This window comes from Anopheles nili, chromosome 2 (genome assembly GCF_943737925.1).
Source record: "Anopheles nili chromosome 2, idAnoNiliSN_F5_01, whole genome shotgun sequence".
Classification (NCBI taxonomy): domain Eukaryota; kingdom Metazoa; phylum Arthropoda; class Insecta; order Diptera; family Culicidae; genus Anopheles; species Anopheles nili.
Window position 1 is genome coordinate 75,587,216 of NC_071291.1, and position 14,804 is coordinate 75,602,019.

The window sequence follows — 14,804 nt, forward strand, 5'->3', positions numbered from 1 at the left end:
AAGCAAGCAAAATATTATTTTTCCTACACTAAAGGTCACCGGTAATGAATATCGTACGCTTGCTTACAATGTTTATTCAGCACGACCCTTCCTAAAGAATGTCATTAAAATACATGTAATAAAGCGAACAACGGTTCTAAGTTATGAGATAAATAGGTATTAGCCTCAAGCAAAATTTATTCTCAATTATCTACTGTAGCTACATGTTTTGCTGAATGCTGTTACCAAACAATGTTTGCTCAGGGTAAAATTTTTAGATATTATTCTTCTACGCAATTAAGATACATAAACAATTTAGAAACTAGTTTATGACATTTCTAACATATTATCAACACAAGTACGCATTACATGAAACATTTAACGAGTCAGTCTTAACAGCTCCAAGGCACAGCCGAAACAATTACAAATTTTTGATTCTCCGTCATGTTCCTCTTGCTCTAATTTAATTACCCCAGTGCATTTCGAAGAGCACATCACATCGAGCACTCAGGAACTCAGCGCATCCCTTTGAAAAGAAAGTTCGAGGTCAGGTCAAGATAAGTGGCTTCTACGGGACGACTGCAATCGATCCGCGTTGAGCTGGTACTAGCCGGAGGTTCGTGTTGTAGCTTCTTCTTCTTCTTGGCATCAATGCCTGGCGATACTCCGAAGAAGTTCCAGATCGTGAGTGATTCGTCGCATCCTACACTAGCTGGAACAAAGAAATCCGAAAAACACCAATGCTTCTGGCTCTCCTGAGGTACCTGGGTCAGAACTTACCCAACTGCCTTCCGTTCGGGCTCCACAGGAGGTGGATGATGACGTCGTCGTGGTTGCGCATCACATCGACCACGCGATCCATCGAAGCTAGTACCAGTATTTCGGGCGGCTTCTCGAGATCTAGTAAGTAGAAAACGTAGAAGAGAGAAAGAGAGAAAGCAAACAGGGAAGCTCGATTCCATCACCCAGATTTCAGTCCGTCAGTGCCCTTTGCTCCGCCATTTGCTGTTTTATTAAATTTGTATCATTAAAAGCTATGCTCGCTGGAAGGAAATTGCATCCATTGATCGAAGTACCGTACCCCTCGAAGACCAACCGAGCGTGTATCGCTACTAGTCGTAACGGCCTCGGGCGGCTTTATGGGAAAGCTGTTGAGGTTCCATAGTCAATATCAATAATTATGAGCGGACCACCAAGGCTTGTAGCTTTGTAGCGCACTTGATCATGATTATTAGTTTCATTACATTGCATTGCGGAATGAGATTTTCTCGAAAAGCTACTCGCAGTTGGTTCAGAGTAGGTGAAAACATGTTCTCGCTGGAAGCCAAGTGAAATATGGACCCCACCAGGTGAAAGGAAGCGAGTTGTATCGGATCGAATTGGAAGCTCACGATGATCGTTCGATTTAGTTCTAAACTAGAAGAGGTTTGCAACATGGAGTAATAGCACTCGCTTAGGTTGATCTAATTTTAAAAAATCACTCCATAAAGATGATCTTCTTCTTCGTTAGGACATGCTCAGCTTTCTCTGTTTCAGCCCAGAGCTCAAAGCGCCACATACACCGGCGATAATAAATCAAACATTCTGCAAACGGAACCGCATCGTCGTCGCCAACACCTCATCGTGGCCCATCCCACTCTGGAGCGCCCAATCAGCAACTCCCAGGAGCGAAATCTACAACTCAACCGCCCCACATACGCCGATGTCCGACGATTAATCGCGTAATGGCGTTTAATTACTACCTACCCGAGTACGAATAGCACACCACCAGCTCGCCGGAAATCTTATTGAACGCCAGCGTCGTCACGATACAATCGCGGTCCTGCCGTCGATAGTACGACACCACTTGGCGGCTCGGAACGTGGAACAGCGCGATCATGATCGGTTCGCTCTCGGCTAATAAAATTAAACAGGATGTTTAGTCCACGGACCGCGATGAACGACGGGCGATGACTCACCGATAACGATCTCGTCCTCGCGCCACGGATGCCAGTCGAAGAAGGCGCACATCGAGCTCGTCCAGTGTGTGATCGGCACGAGCTTACCTCCCATCCACTGCCAGATGAACAGGTTACCCATCTCGTCAGAGCTGGCCATATACTTGTTCCCGCAGGAGAATTTGATCGCGAAGATCGAAGACACATGGTTGTTGTACTTGTGTTCTCGATCACTCTGGTTCCGGTTACAGGTAGGTTGCACGCGCACGATTGAGATCTGACCGTTGTCGAAGCCACATACCACAAACTGACCGCTTCCGTCCCAGGCAAGGCAGCTTATAGAATATTCCACTGGCTCGAGCATCTTGAGTGAGCCCACGCGGCCAGAGGAGCTTGCGCCGACTTTCAGGATGTTCAGCCAGGGCCGGTTTAGCATGTAGATCGCCAACGCCAACTGTTCACCGGATGGATCAAACGCAATCGACGTCGTGTACTGAGCCCGCATCCCAACCGTCACTTCCGTGGTGGGCGTCCAGATCACCAGCCTCTTGCTGAAGATAGCAGCGATTTGGCCGCCGGCTGACCAGTCGATAATCTTGTGATGATACTTCTTGAGGTTGGGCAGATCGTGCATGGCCTCGATGAACCCGACGGGCTTCGTGCGTGGCCGGCAGCTCCAATCCAGCTTCTGATGGTTCGGGAAGGTCGGCCGGGCATCCCACTCGAGACTACGTCGGATGGACAGGCTGTTGCAGACCTGCTGATTGGTGCTTTCCCGGAACGTCAGTATCTTGTCGCGTGATGGAGCCAGTTCGAAGAGGTCCTGCATCACGTTTTCGTAGTGATGCGAACGCCAGTAGCCAGGCAGCTCCTTCTGAAGCAAATCGGGGACACTTTTACTAATTTGTTAAGCGGGATACTTTTATTGCTGTGACATACCGATGTAATAGGATCGATTCCACGGTCGTTTTTTTTCTCTGCTTTGAAACGGCTCGATCGAGAAAATGCGTATCGGCGCGGGATGAAACGATCTCCGTACGTGTTTGGCAAAAATCTAACTGGCTTTTGGATCTATGCAGAAGAAAATAATTCACGTCAGAAAAATGAGGTTTAACTTTTCCTAATTGAACGAATATAGTTGATCAGTGAAGGCACAACGAGGTATAAAGTAATCTAATCCAAAGCACCAACGAAAGCGTTACAGGCTCCATTTGATCAAGACACACACTTTGAGTTATAACCCATGTTCAAATACTTTTAATGTACTCCTTGATTAATTTAGTGCATTTGCCTCCCCAACAGCGATTTTGCCATATCGTACGTTCCCCAGTAATTGCAAAGTGCAATCCCTCACCGCGTGTCATGTTCAAACAGAGCAGACAGGGCAGAGTTTTTCATCCTTCCCGCAGGGGTGCACTCTAAGTCCTCACTGACCCAAGCTGGATATGCGTGATGGAATTGGGGCCGATGCCTTCGTGTCCAAACCACGAGCATGGTCTCATAAATTATGCTTCCAACAGGGGACACAAGTGTAGCGTATTCTCCCTCCTTATGCCCATCGGCGTTCTCTTTGAAGGGACTACGGCGAGCGCGTGCCACGGCTAATGTTTTGTCGTGCTTTAAGGTAATTTATGGACGTTCCGGAACAGCCGGGGAAATTGATAACCGAACACAGGTTCTCGATTAACAGGTTGCGAAATGCGAATGCAGCCAAGCGAGAGTAGTCCTTGCCAAATGTGCAGATATGCGGAACATCCGATGGCCGTATCACCACTAGGGAATAATATGGGAAATTAATATCCCTAATAATTGCAAATAAAAGAGTGTTTACGAATTGTTTCAAATTAATTTTCCATCCATTTCCTTCAATAAAGTACATAAATCTCTGAAAAAAAACTGAAAGGTTGCATAATTGGTAGAAAAAAGCAATTTAGCGTCAACGTCGTTGTCCCCACGACTCATTTTAACGATTGAAGTCTTTCGTTTCATGCACAAGCGACGAACCCCACCACTGCTTCGACGTCGATCCTAACCGACCACGTTAAGCTGGTGCACCCCAGATCGACATTCTCTTTCGCTCTCGTGCCATCATGCCATCGTATTTCCCCTGCGAGGAGTCGCAGCAGAATCTGTGCAGAGAATCACCGCACCCTGAGTAAACCAAGCTCAGCGCGGCGCGTGCACCAAACCGGGCTTGGATCGTGTCGCGAGCGCACACGCGCAAAGCGTGCCTTCACTGACCGCGCCTGAAGCGCAAGATCACGTCCCTCAGAAGTCAGCTGACGGGGTTGCGGCTCTGGTACTGATGCTGGAGGTCGTTCGACGTTCGGTTCATTGACGCTGCCGTTCGAGCAGCACGCACGAAGTCGAGCCAGGGAGCCTAACGGTCCCTCGCAGTCGACACGTGCGAATGCTCGCTATGGTTGGGGAGGTTTTCTGCACGAGCAGCATCCGAGAGAGCTTACACGCGGTTTGCCTATGATTTGGTCTAATGGCGCCGCGCACGAGAGCACGAAGCAAATGGGGCTCGCGTCCGAGGGCTCCAAACACCCCTCGGAAGGGGTTGCAGACCAGGCGCGAGTGTTTTATTTAAGTGTTTAATCTCCTACCAGCAGTTAATAGGTGCTCTAGCCGATCACCGCGACCTGTCCCGGGTGGGGACCGAAGGAAACCTCTTCGGTGGAACGGATCGAGAGCTGGAGAGCGAGAAAAGCCCGCCCAGGGCATGGCAGGGAGGCTGGTTGCTAGCCCGGCCAGCCTTCGAGCCGAACGACGAGAGAACTAGAGCAGTGAAGAGATAAACGAGCCCGGGCATGCTGGTGCTGGTTTTCCTTTTCTTCCAGCCTAAGCTAGACAAACGAGATCAGCCGAACGAGCGCTGGTCGGCCGCACTGGGAGGACCTAGTTTAAACTGCAAGTGAACAATTGAACCATTCGTGCAAGTGGAAGTGAATGCTGCAGTTTGTCGCATCGCGAGCTCGGGCGCGGTCTGGCGCTCGGAGGCTGCTGGTCACTGGATTTTTTCTGATCTGCAGCACTGAAACGACGAAGTTTTAACGAAAAAAAGGAAACGAGAGCACACGGTGCATCTGAGTGTCGTTGGTGGTGTTTAGTGGATGTGCAGTGTTTGAAGAAAGCGGTCGACAGTGACTTGATGGGCCGGATCGGACGCACCTTTCCAAGGAAAACTTTCCCGCATTAGCGGCGGGTTGATCGGACGCGATCGAGGTTTGATCGTAGCGGTTACGATTAAGCTATCAAGTGGTGTGAGCGTTGTGAAAAATAGTTTCAAACGGAAGGAAGTCGTCAACGCTCGGGAGCGGGAAAGATGCGGGCAAGGCGTTGGCAGGAAACAACCTACGATAAATCTTGCAGACGTAACCACTTGTTGAACGGTAGGAAAACTAAGCGGAAATCCTATCCGTGTTCATTGAAGTGGAGCAGAAAAAATGAACGGAAAATCAATCCAATCTAATGCTGCAATATTTAATAAGTTATACGATACGCTAGTGCTATGTTGTATATGGAAAAGCGCTCTGTGAACATATAAAAGAAAGTATTAGAAAAGTGATTTTAATGCGAGTTAACATAAAGTAATATCTGAAAAATCTAAAATGGTTTACATGTAAACTTTGCAATCAAGTGTATTTTGAAATCAACAAACAAAATGGATTTTCTGTTGCTCTGGTATCCGGCTTGAAGGACTTCTTTAAGCTTCGTCGTTATCATTTTGAAAAAAAACTTCCTACAACTTTAATGTACTCTGGGTAAGTTAATTTATTTAAATCCTTTTTTGTTTGAAAACTAAAAACTCCATCGTGGTCCCTATCAAAAAGTGAATTAAAATTCCTATCTCGCAAATTCCCAAAAACGCTTTTGATCTTCTTTTCGAGTGGCTGAAATTGACGCCGTGTCAGTTCCGCTTGTCCAGAAGTCGTATTATAAAGCAGACAGCCCATAGGGCTCACACGCTTTAGAGCAGTACACGAACACATCAAGTGAAAGAGAGATGAAAATGAAACAACAGCCACCGTTTCTACCGTGTCGTTTCTCGGGAGGCCAGCGAAGACGAAGGGTCAAAGACACACAAAAGTGAAACGAATATTAACTTCGATGGACAGGGTCCATCAATCTACTGAATTCCTCATCGCCGTTCACTTCCACTCCCGGCGACCGTATGATGAACGGTCTATTCAAACATGGCACCCCAAACGAGATGATAGATTCTCTTCCCGGGGGCGAGATCCGTCAAAAACGAGATTAGCCACGAAAAACCTATGCTAGGAAAAGCTCAAATCACCCAAACTCGTTTCAATCACACAAAGCAGAGAGGATCACGTTGAACGAGATATCGAAAGAGGCGTTGCTCTGCTCAGTCGTGAAATTGGATGCTTCTGTGCAAAAATTTCGCATTCGTTCCTGACGTTTCTTTGCTCTCTTCTCCTTACATTTTTACTCGTATTCACCCATGCGTAAGCAACCCTCGAGACGGTTGTTCCTGGTTTGACACACATTCCCGGTGCTAGAATAAATATCCGCTCGTTACTGCTCACGGCATTGGTTAACATTTTTGCCAATGCTAAACACATCGAGACCCCGTGGCAATGGAATGTGACGCCCATATCGCTGGCCATCGGTCGACTTTGAGCGACCTCCGGACGGCAAATGCCATCACTAAAGTGCCTTGCGGAACTGCTTTTAAATTGAATTTTAATAACAACCCCCGATAATAACCCCGAGCGCACCTGGGCCATCCCTCTATCGAGCAACGAACCGGCATGCCGAGCTGCTGAGTCCGCCACAGCCCCGGGACGATAACTTTCGAATGATAAACGTGAGCTGATAAAAAAGCATCCACTTCCCTGATGGAGACGGTGATGGAAAACTGCTCTGCTCTCACCCCGTGAGCAAGGGTTTCAGAGGCGATCGTTGCGGATAGTTTCCACACTGCTCGTCACGGCGGCAATTCGAAATCGAACCTCGTTGCTCGATGGAACCGAAGAACGTATCTAGTTAAAAGCGACTAATTATTCGGCCCGAGCATAACTTCACAACCTTTAATTAAAGTCATGCGCTCCGGGAAGCTCAAGCGGGATCCATCATCTCCGCGAGCGATCGAAATGCGAAAACTCGTTCCATTCCGACTCGGGAATGCTGTATCAGGCCGGTAAAGAGAAAAACAGCAACACATATAGATCGCGAGCTCCGGAATGCTCTCTAAAGGATCATTGTTGATTTAGACGCAGACACGGAGCATTTAACCGGGTGGGGTCTTCTTCACCAACACCGACTGCATCAATTAGTGCAATATAGACGACTCGAAGGTGATCAGGGCACGTCGAAGGCGTTAATGTTTTCGATAAATGCATGATTTACCGCAAACAGCCAACCATTTATTGTGAACGATCCTCATCTCGTGCGATGCTCGCTCGCATAAATGTATGAGGATCGATTACGTCCCGTGCCCGTGAGGGCGCTTCATTTCCGACACCAATTACGGCACAAGATCCCGGTTTTATCCGACGCTCGGTCTGCCAAAAAGCCTCGCAGATATGAGAAGACTTGACGGAACGCATCGACACCGGACATCGAGGCAGAGACGGGATCAAGTGTTTCTCTTTTTTCACTCTGCTGGCTATCATATTAAATGGTACGAATTCATTCACCTGTAATTAAGTTATTACCCAGTGCACAATCGTGGCACTGCACTCGGTGACTGGGTGTAATTTCTCAGGCTGTCTGTGTGGATTTTTGCTCCTCATTTTTCCCTTCATTAAAACATTCCCAGTCGGCAGGGCGACCCGTCTGCAGTCGTGAGAAGACGACGTGCCTCGCATCGAACGGATGCTTATGACGAGTGGGCTATGATTTTAATTCGAACCGTAGTACTGGAAAAGGGGTATTTGATTGCAACGTTATTAACAAGTAAAGATGAGAAGGTATGTGTACAGGAAAAGAATGGTGCTTTATATCTTCTGCATCGTCACGTGATTACCAAGACGTTGCCTGATGATTTTTGTTATTAAAGCCCATTTGAAGATCATCTTTACTGAGCTGTTCCATCTGGTCAAACAGCTTTTCTAGAAGAGCTTTTCGTTTTGCAAAACATACGACGCCTTTACCCGCGAGTGATGGGGATTGGTCAATAAATTTGCCAACTCCCCCCAGGGCACGATCGCTAAATCACTCCACCGAGAGAAAGGACTTCCTTTGGTCTCGTAAAATCGAAATCGGCACTCGGTGCATTCCGTTTAATTATTATCATTTTCGCCACTGACATGCTTTTCGTAATCAGCGATCATTGCAGAGTGGGGCTTGAATCGAACCAACACCTCATGCAAACACCACGCTACTACGAGCCCAAAAATCAATTCTATTCAAATTGATCCCGAAAATCGATCATCAGCGAGGCTGGCCCCGCATTAAGCTGTTTCCTTTTGAGGGCCGCACCCCGGCGCTTTTATGGGCACGATAATGAACGACGAAAGCCAACCGGATGCAGTTTCTGCACTCCCCATTCCAGTAGCCGATCGTGCGGTGATAAGGGCGGTGTATAATTTCATTGCTAGCGGACAGCTTTTTTGCCCTTTCCCGTCGCTTCGCGATCGAATCGGACAGAGTCGCCTGCTCAATCAATCAAACGCAACTGCGCGATTTTTATGAACACCTTCGGGGGTTCAGTCAATGGTCCGGACCGAGGTTTGTGGGATCCGTCGACCCAGAATCATTGATAACTAGCTGCTGCCCAAAAACACAAACGCTGGGTGTGGGAAACCCCTACCATGAAACGCCAGGTCGAGGGTTTTTGATTGAATTTCATTCGGCGATCAGTTTTCAAGCATTCCGCCCCGATGAAGCTCATCAATCAAACTTCTCCAGGGGGCTCCAGGCTATGAGCTGTGCTTTTATGGGTTCGATTGCCCGTGCTCGGGGCTCCAAAGTGACGCTCATCAATCAAGCGATAAACATCAAAAGGCTACCAAGCGGCGGGCCAACACTGGCTCGCGCTGTGTCGTTACTCGTGAAAAATCACCAAACCGAGGGGTAATTTGTTTTTATTAGTAGCTCCTGAAATTCGAGACTGCCCGCCTGATTGACTCGCTTACGTTCCCTGTTTACTTGATTGTTTTCGAACGCAATTTTCGCCAGACAGATGTCAGCAAATCGATTGTTGTTTTGTTGCAAAATCGGACGGCTTTCGGACGTGACCGGTATTGACCGCAGAATATCCGACAAATCACGCCATAATCTTATCCCCAATCTTGAACGCTGATTCGAGCTACATACCAGCCATTTCACATCAACAATTCAAGGTCAGCTCTCTCGAACATCCCCGAGTCAATATGATCACGTGTTTCCGATAAAGGTCAATCATGTTCTGACGATACAACGTTTCTATCAATTCCTATGACATGGCAATATTTTACAAGCGCTCAAGAGTTCGGAAATACCCCCCATGTGGTCAAACCCAAATCGTTAGATGGAATGAAAACCGCAGGAAACTTCCTTACACATCGCAGGGCTCGGCGCCTTGCGGTCCTTTGCTCAGCTCTACACGACATCCTTGTTTCAGGCATTATTCAGCTGATTTGGAAAGCTGTGCAGTTTAGTATCGATCCAGCGTGAGTATATTAGCTGTTTGATCTTCAAACGAGTTGAGCTCCTACTGCACTCCATGATAAACTTTACACTTAAACGTTGGTGTAGAGCTATCCCAACAAGATTTTTAAGTCGTTCTTTATATGGCGAAACGAAGAAAATAATAACTTAATAGGCTGTGGTATAGATTTTGTCTGTTTGATCGGTCGATTCAGTATCTCGAAAAGTAAATCGCCCATAAACCACGCCTTTTAAGCACCTCCCTTGACGAGCTTCGGGTCACTTGCGTCTCAAGACATCCGTCTAAGACGCACAAACAAAATCGTGCAAAAGAGGGGAGTAAATTCACCATACATGTGCTTCACCAGCGACCCATTCCCCAATGAGTCCAAAGCGCGCAGGTGCCCTTAGCGTAGCTCCCAGAGAAGCAGTAGTCGCGATCACTCATCCCTTCCACATACGCCAAATAGCGTAACTGCACGGTTCACCGCGCAAAGAAGTACGCTAGCTGTTACACTGGCGTGGAAAAAGAGGGAGGTCGCTTAAATAATTCACCACCGGGCTGTGTGTGTGGATGAAATGCTTGGCAAAGTATTTGAGCAAGAAGGAACGAAGCCCTTTGGAATTGGAATCGCACACAACAATCTTACCGATGCACCATTAAAATTTAATTGAAATCGCAGTACCTCGGATTGGCGTTTGAAGACGCGATCGCCTCTGATCAGGAGCGTGCGCGAGTATGAAATTCGATCGAAACGCCGTCCCCAGGAGTATACGTTACAGTTCGAGCGATCTTTCCAACCCGAGCGAGGAAAGGAAGACGAACTATGTTAATTAAATGCCATTCCTTATGTGGAGCTGGAGATTCGAGTGAGATTACCAGCATGGCACGAGCAACAGGTACCAGAGAGGTTGGAATTCGAGGCGAATCGATTTAATTGAGAATTTTCTAGCACGAGCCCACTACCGCCACGTGCCACTAGGGGTGTTGGTTGAGCCAGGTAGAGCTCCTTGTTGGATTGAGCATTCCTTAAAAGGCGCCCGCGATCGACAGCGATCATTCGCACGCGTGGAATCATGTTTTAATTATCGCTCAACGATGCCACCAAATAGGGATGCATTCTCGCACTGCCATCTGGTGGCCGAGTTTGGTTGTTTCATTATCACAGTGCGTGTGGTCTTCATCATGACAACAGTACTATCGGAGGCTCATTTTAAACTTCTCATGATCTGGAATTTGCCCAGAAGACAGGTTTCGCCTCACTGTATACCTTGCATTCGAGACTGGCTCATCAATTTGCGCTCTAAACCACTTTCCAACCGATTGATGTGATCGATCAATCGATCAGACAGTATCAAAATTAATTCATCGTATTTACAAAACGATCAAAAAACGAATATGCGGCTATTACGCAGCCAACAAAGACTACGAAACTACAACGATTGGGTCAACACTCTGTTCGCTCACAGGCGGTGCCGTCGAAGACAGGTTTCCCACAGCTCTTCCCGCCTGACAACAGCTGATTTGTCTTTCCTGCCGAACTGGACGAAATCGAGCGTTGTTCGGGGGTTGAACGGGTTTTCCGTTCCACTTGACTCTGCTGATGGCATCGGAACGCGTTCGTCTGCAGATAAATCAGACCGAGCAGGTATGCAAAAAAGACCTCCGTGAACCGTTCAAGGCATGCGGGACTCACAATCGGCAAGGATATCCTGTCCGGCAAACGGCGTTATCGGCGGTTGCGTGTTGTTTATCCTTTTTGCGTGCGTCGTAACAAGCCTCCTCTAAACGGTGTTTCTGCACTCGATCGAACATGCGAAGAACCGCATAAAACATTCCAAAAAGGCATATGCTAATGCATATTCATTCGACGCGTGTCTCGGCGGCTGATTTATATTTTCAAACGCCTCCTGCGCCGTTTCTAGCACTAGAAGAACAGGTGAAAGAGCAACTTCCACACTTGTACAATAATTAATAACCAATATTTAATTTCTCGAGCATAAATTCGCTCGTTGACATCGAGAGGATGTGTTTCTGCAATTTTAGTGTTTACCGTTGGTCGGCTTTCGTTTAAAGGACACCGTCTCAGAAATGTTCCTCGTTCTAGGATCTTCCCGTTTCGCTTGCCGGCTTCCGATAGTAATTTATGTGATAAGAAATCATTTTCTTGTAATTGATTCCGTGTTATTTGTGGTGCTCGTAAAAAAGAGAGATGTTATAAATGTCGCCGCTAAACGATCACGGCAAGCCTCTGATCAAATTATCATACGTTAAACATTGTTCTCCGATCGTGTTCTTCTCCGCACGATCCTACCAGATCCAGAGCAGGACACGAGGATGGCGCTTTAATCGCTGCTTGCTCGCAATTATGCCCGCAGTTTCTTTATTGCAACTGCTTTGTTTAATATTCCAATGCATGGTTTAATTACTTGTTGCAATTAAACACCCGTTAGCTGAGCTCCGCCGATCGTATGGAGGAGTTAGTAGAGAAAGCTAATGAGATTTGTGTTTCATATAATAACTTCCATTTCAAAACCGCTGTTTCAACATTCAGCTGTCTATCGCTTTCTCATCTGTTATTTGACTGAGATAGCTAATTAATAAAATATATGTTGTCATTTCGAGGTTGATTTTCAATTCAGTTTTCTCAGCTCATATCAACCTGAAACGAGGTGACTGAGCTTGCATTCTTTCGTTGTTTCCATCCGAGGAGGAAATGGCACCTCAACAGCTCGATGTTTGAAGCAAACCTGCAGCAGAAAAGCACGAGAAACTCATCCGAAATAGCCTCGGGGCCTGGCAATCTTATCATCAACCACAACTCCTCTAGCTCTCGGACCATTCGTCGGGAGCTCGACTTCGCTCATGCTAGGTCTATCTCTTGGACTTGGCGTGGAGAAAAAAAATGTTTTCTCAATCCTCGAATAGCAATGGAACACCTTTCTAACTCCTGCTGACTCTTCACACTTTCTTGTGAGCTGCAGAGCATTCCGAATCAAGCAGCTGGATGAACTAACATTGACCGAGAGACTATAAACAAGCTGATATGAGTCGGTCTGCTGCGATGAGTGCGCTTTTGATCCTCAAAAACTACTCGCTTTAGTTGTGAGCAAACACGGAATAACGAACTGCTGAGATAGAGCATAATTGCCCCTAGGGAAAGAGGCGTAAAATATATAGTTTTCGAATTGCAAGCCAAGCTGTTCGATCGATTGGCTGTAATAATTATATTTCATTTGATAAAACCTTTCGCAATGAGCCTTTGCAGGCTTTCAGTCTGCCCTTTGGTGGCCAAACACAGATAGAGCATGCATTTAGTACCCAGCGACGAATGGTAATGGGATAAATTACAACGAGCGGATAACTTACCCACACCTAAACGGGCAATGCGAGAGGCACATTAAGTTGCCACACAATAAGCTATTCCTCGATCGCCAGCAGTTGCCTTATCAGCTAACCCCTACGGTAGCTTCATTAGCGAGCAAAGGAGTTGTAGAAAACGGGCCCAAAAGAGCCCCATGTGGAATGGCTCTGCTGGCCGATCATGATGGAGATATTTTTGCAAAACCTCTCTGCCCACCTGGAACACCGGGAAGCACGATCGACCGAATACCGAGCAGCCCACGAGCCCAGCAGGATCCAGCAACGTAGCTGGACTCGCGGCGTGATACGGATGTGCCGTTTATTCTTCATTTTATATATATTTCGATCGCCTCCGCGGGATCGTAACAGCCGCAAGCTAATTTAAATACAAATGTTGTAAAACGGCACAAATGAAATGTGGAGTGAATTCCACGCCAAACCATGGGACGTCTTCCAGTAGCTCTGACCGGTAGGAACGACCCCCCAACGAGACTCTGGCGAGACTCTGCGATCGCATCGGTTCAGTTTGATTCCGCAACGCGATGTTTCATAAAACAACAGTCCATTATTGAAATGAAATTCGCTACCGGTGGGACACGCGATGTCTCTTTATGCCTCGTGTCGTCGTTTTCTTGAGGACTCTGGATGGTCCAGATTTAACCTAAAATAGTCCACCAAAGTCAGGCTTCTGAGTTACACCGAAGGCCTCCTGAAACCACCTCAACAACGACAAATTATTTCGCAACGCGCATCGTAAACCGCGCGATAATTGACCCGCGGAAATTGTGCAGAATATAAAGTGAAATTACAATAATTAACGGCCCCATTCCGTGATATCTGCGTCGTGCGCAATCGCCTTCCGAATGTCGCCGTTGGTCTCCACATGGCTAATTATTATGTCACTCGGATGCATAAACTCTGCGCCCGCGAGTGCCCGGCGGTGCTTCTGGTGGAATTTATGGTTGCTGCCACCGAACGAATGCAGCTGAGCAGTCGAGCTCACGATTGGGTCCTTTTGAGCCTCTAAACTGCTACCGAGAGCTTCAAACGACTCGAAATGGGAGGCGCGATTGATTGAACTGCTGGCATCAGTCCAAACAAATCGCCTGGTAGGGTGGTTAGGCAATTCGGGCGACTTTTGCTCAACCCTGCTCAGCGGTTAATGCGGAAAACCTCCTTCATTCGGTGACTCCAGGTCCTAGCTAGACGACCATTTGCAATTGGAAAAACTGTAATTGCTTCTAATAATAAAAATTAGCTTATCATCGTCGGTGTCCGGGACTTAGACGCACACGACGCGGTCGTCCTCGCAAATCTGCATCTGGCTGTACCTGGCCTATTCGATATCGATGGGGGACATTAATTGAAACGTTTCCCTTGCGAAAATTGCCCATAATTGCACAATTATCTCTGCTTTGACGTGCCGTCCTCCATCGGCGCTGATATCAGTCCGCTAATGGTTCGCTTGAAAGTAGGTTACTCGCGAATGTAAACCTAAAGTTCATTCATAAAGCGATGGTTGCCTTGGTTAAACCCCTTCTCTAGCTATTGGAACGTAGAAATATCCCTAGAGTGGCTTAATTTCACTCTAAAAGCCACTTAAACTGTGCCATTACAGGGGCATCAAACTTTCTCGTATGCAAATCCCGTCCACTGGGTCAGAACAAAGCGTAAAGGGACTCCTTCGAGCGCAAAAGGGCAAAGGCATTCCTTCGCAGAAAGTACACCAGCAAACGGGGCATGTAAGGAAGTCGACGATTTTCGTGCGATTCCCGCGCACATGGTGCATAAATCTGACCAGTGACCAGTGCAAATACCGCAGGAATGTTTGTGTTTTGTAATCCCACGACCAGAGGCCAGCGGCTGTTCACGCGCTATCTTGATGATATGTTTCGGCCCACACAAACCCATGCCCATTTGCACCT

General features: G+C 47.2%; 1 protein-coding gene across 1 annotated transcript in view; it reads right to left on the reverse strand.

The window, feature by feature from the left end:
* Positions 1-494: 494 nt before the first annotated feature.
* The window catches only part of LOC128720504 (protein cortex), a 30,020-nt gene continuing 15,710 nt past the window's right edge, over positions 495-14,804 (reverse strand). The window contains exons 2-6 of the mRNA XM_053814178.1: positions 2,856-2,987; positions 1,938-2,790; positions 1,726-1,875; positions 760-879; positions 495-691 (exon numbers count right to left, since the gene is read on the reverse strand). Of these exons, the coding sequence (XP_053670153.1) occupies positions 495-691; positions 760-879; positions 1,726-1,875; positions 1,938-2,790; positions 2,856-2,987 (1,452 nt within the window). The remainder of the gene's footprint in view (positions 692-759; positions 880-1,725; positions 1,876-1,937; positions 2,791-2,855; positions 2,988-14,804) is intronic.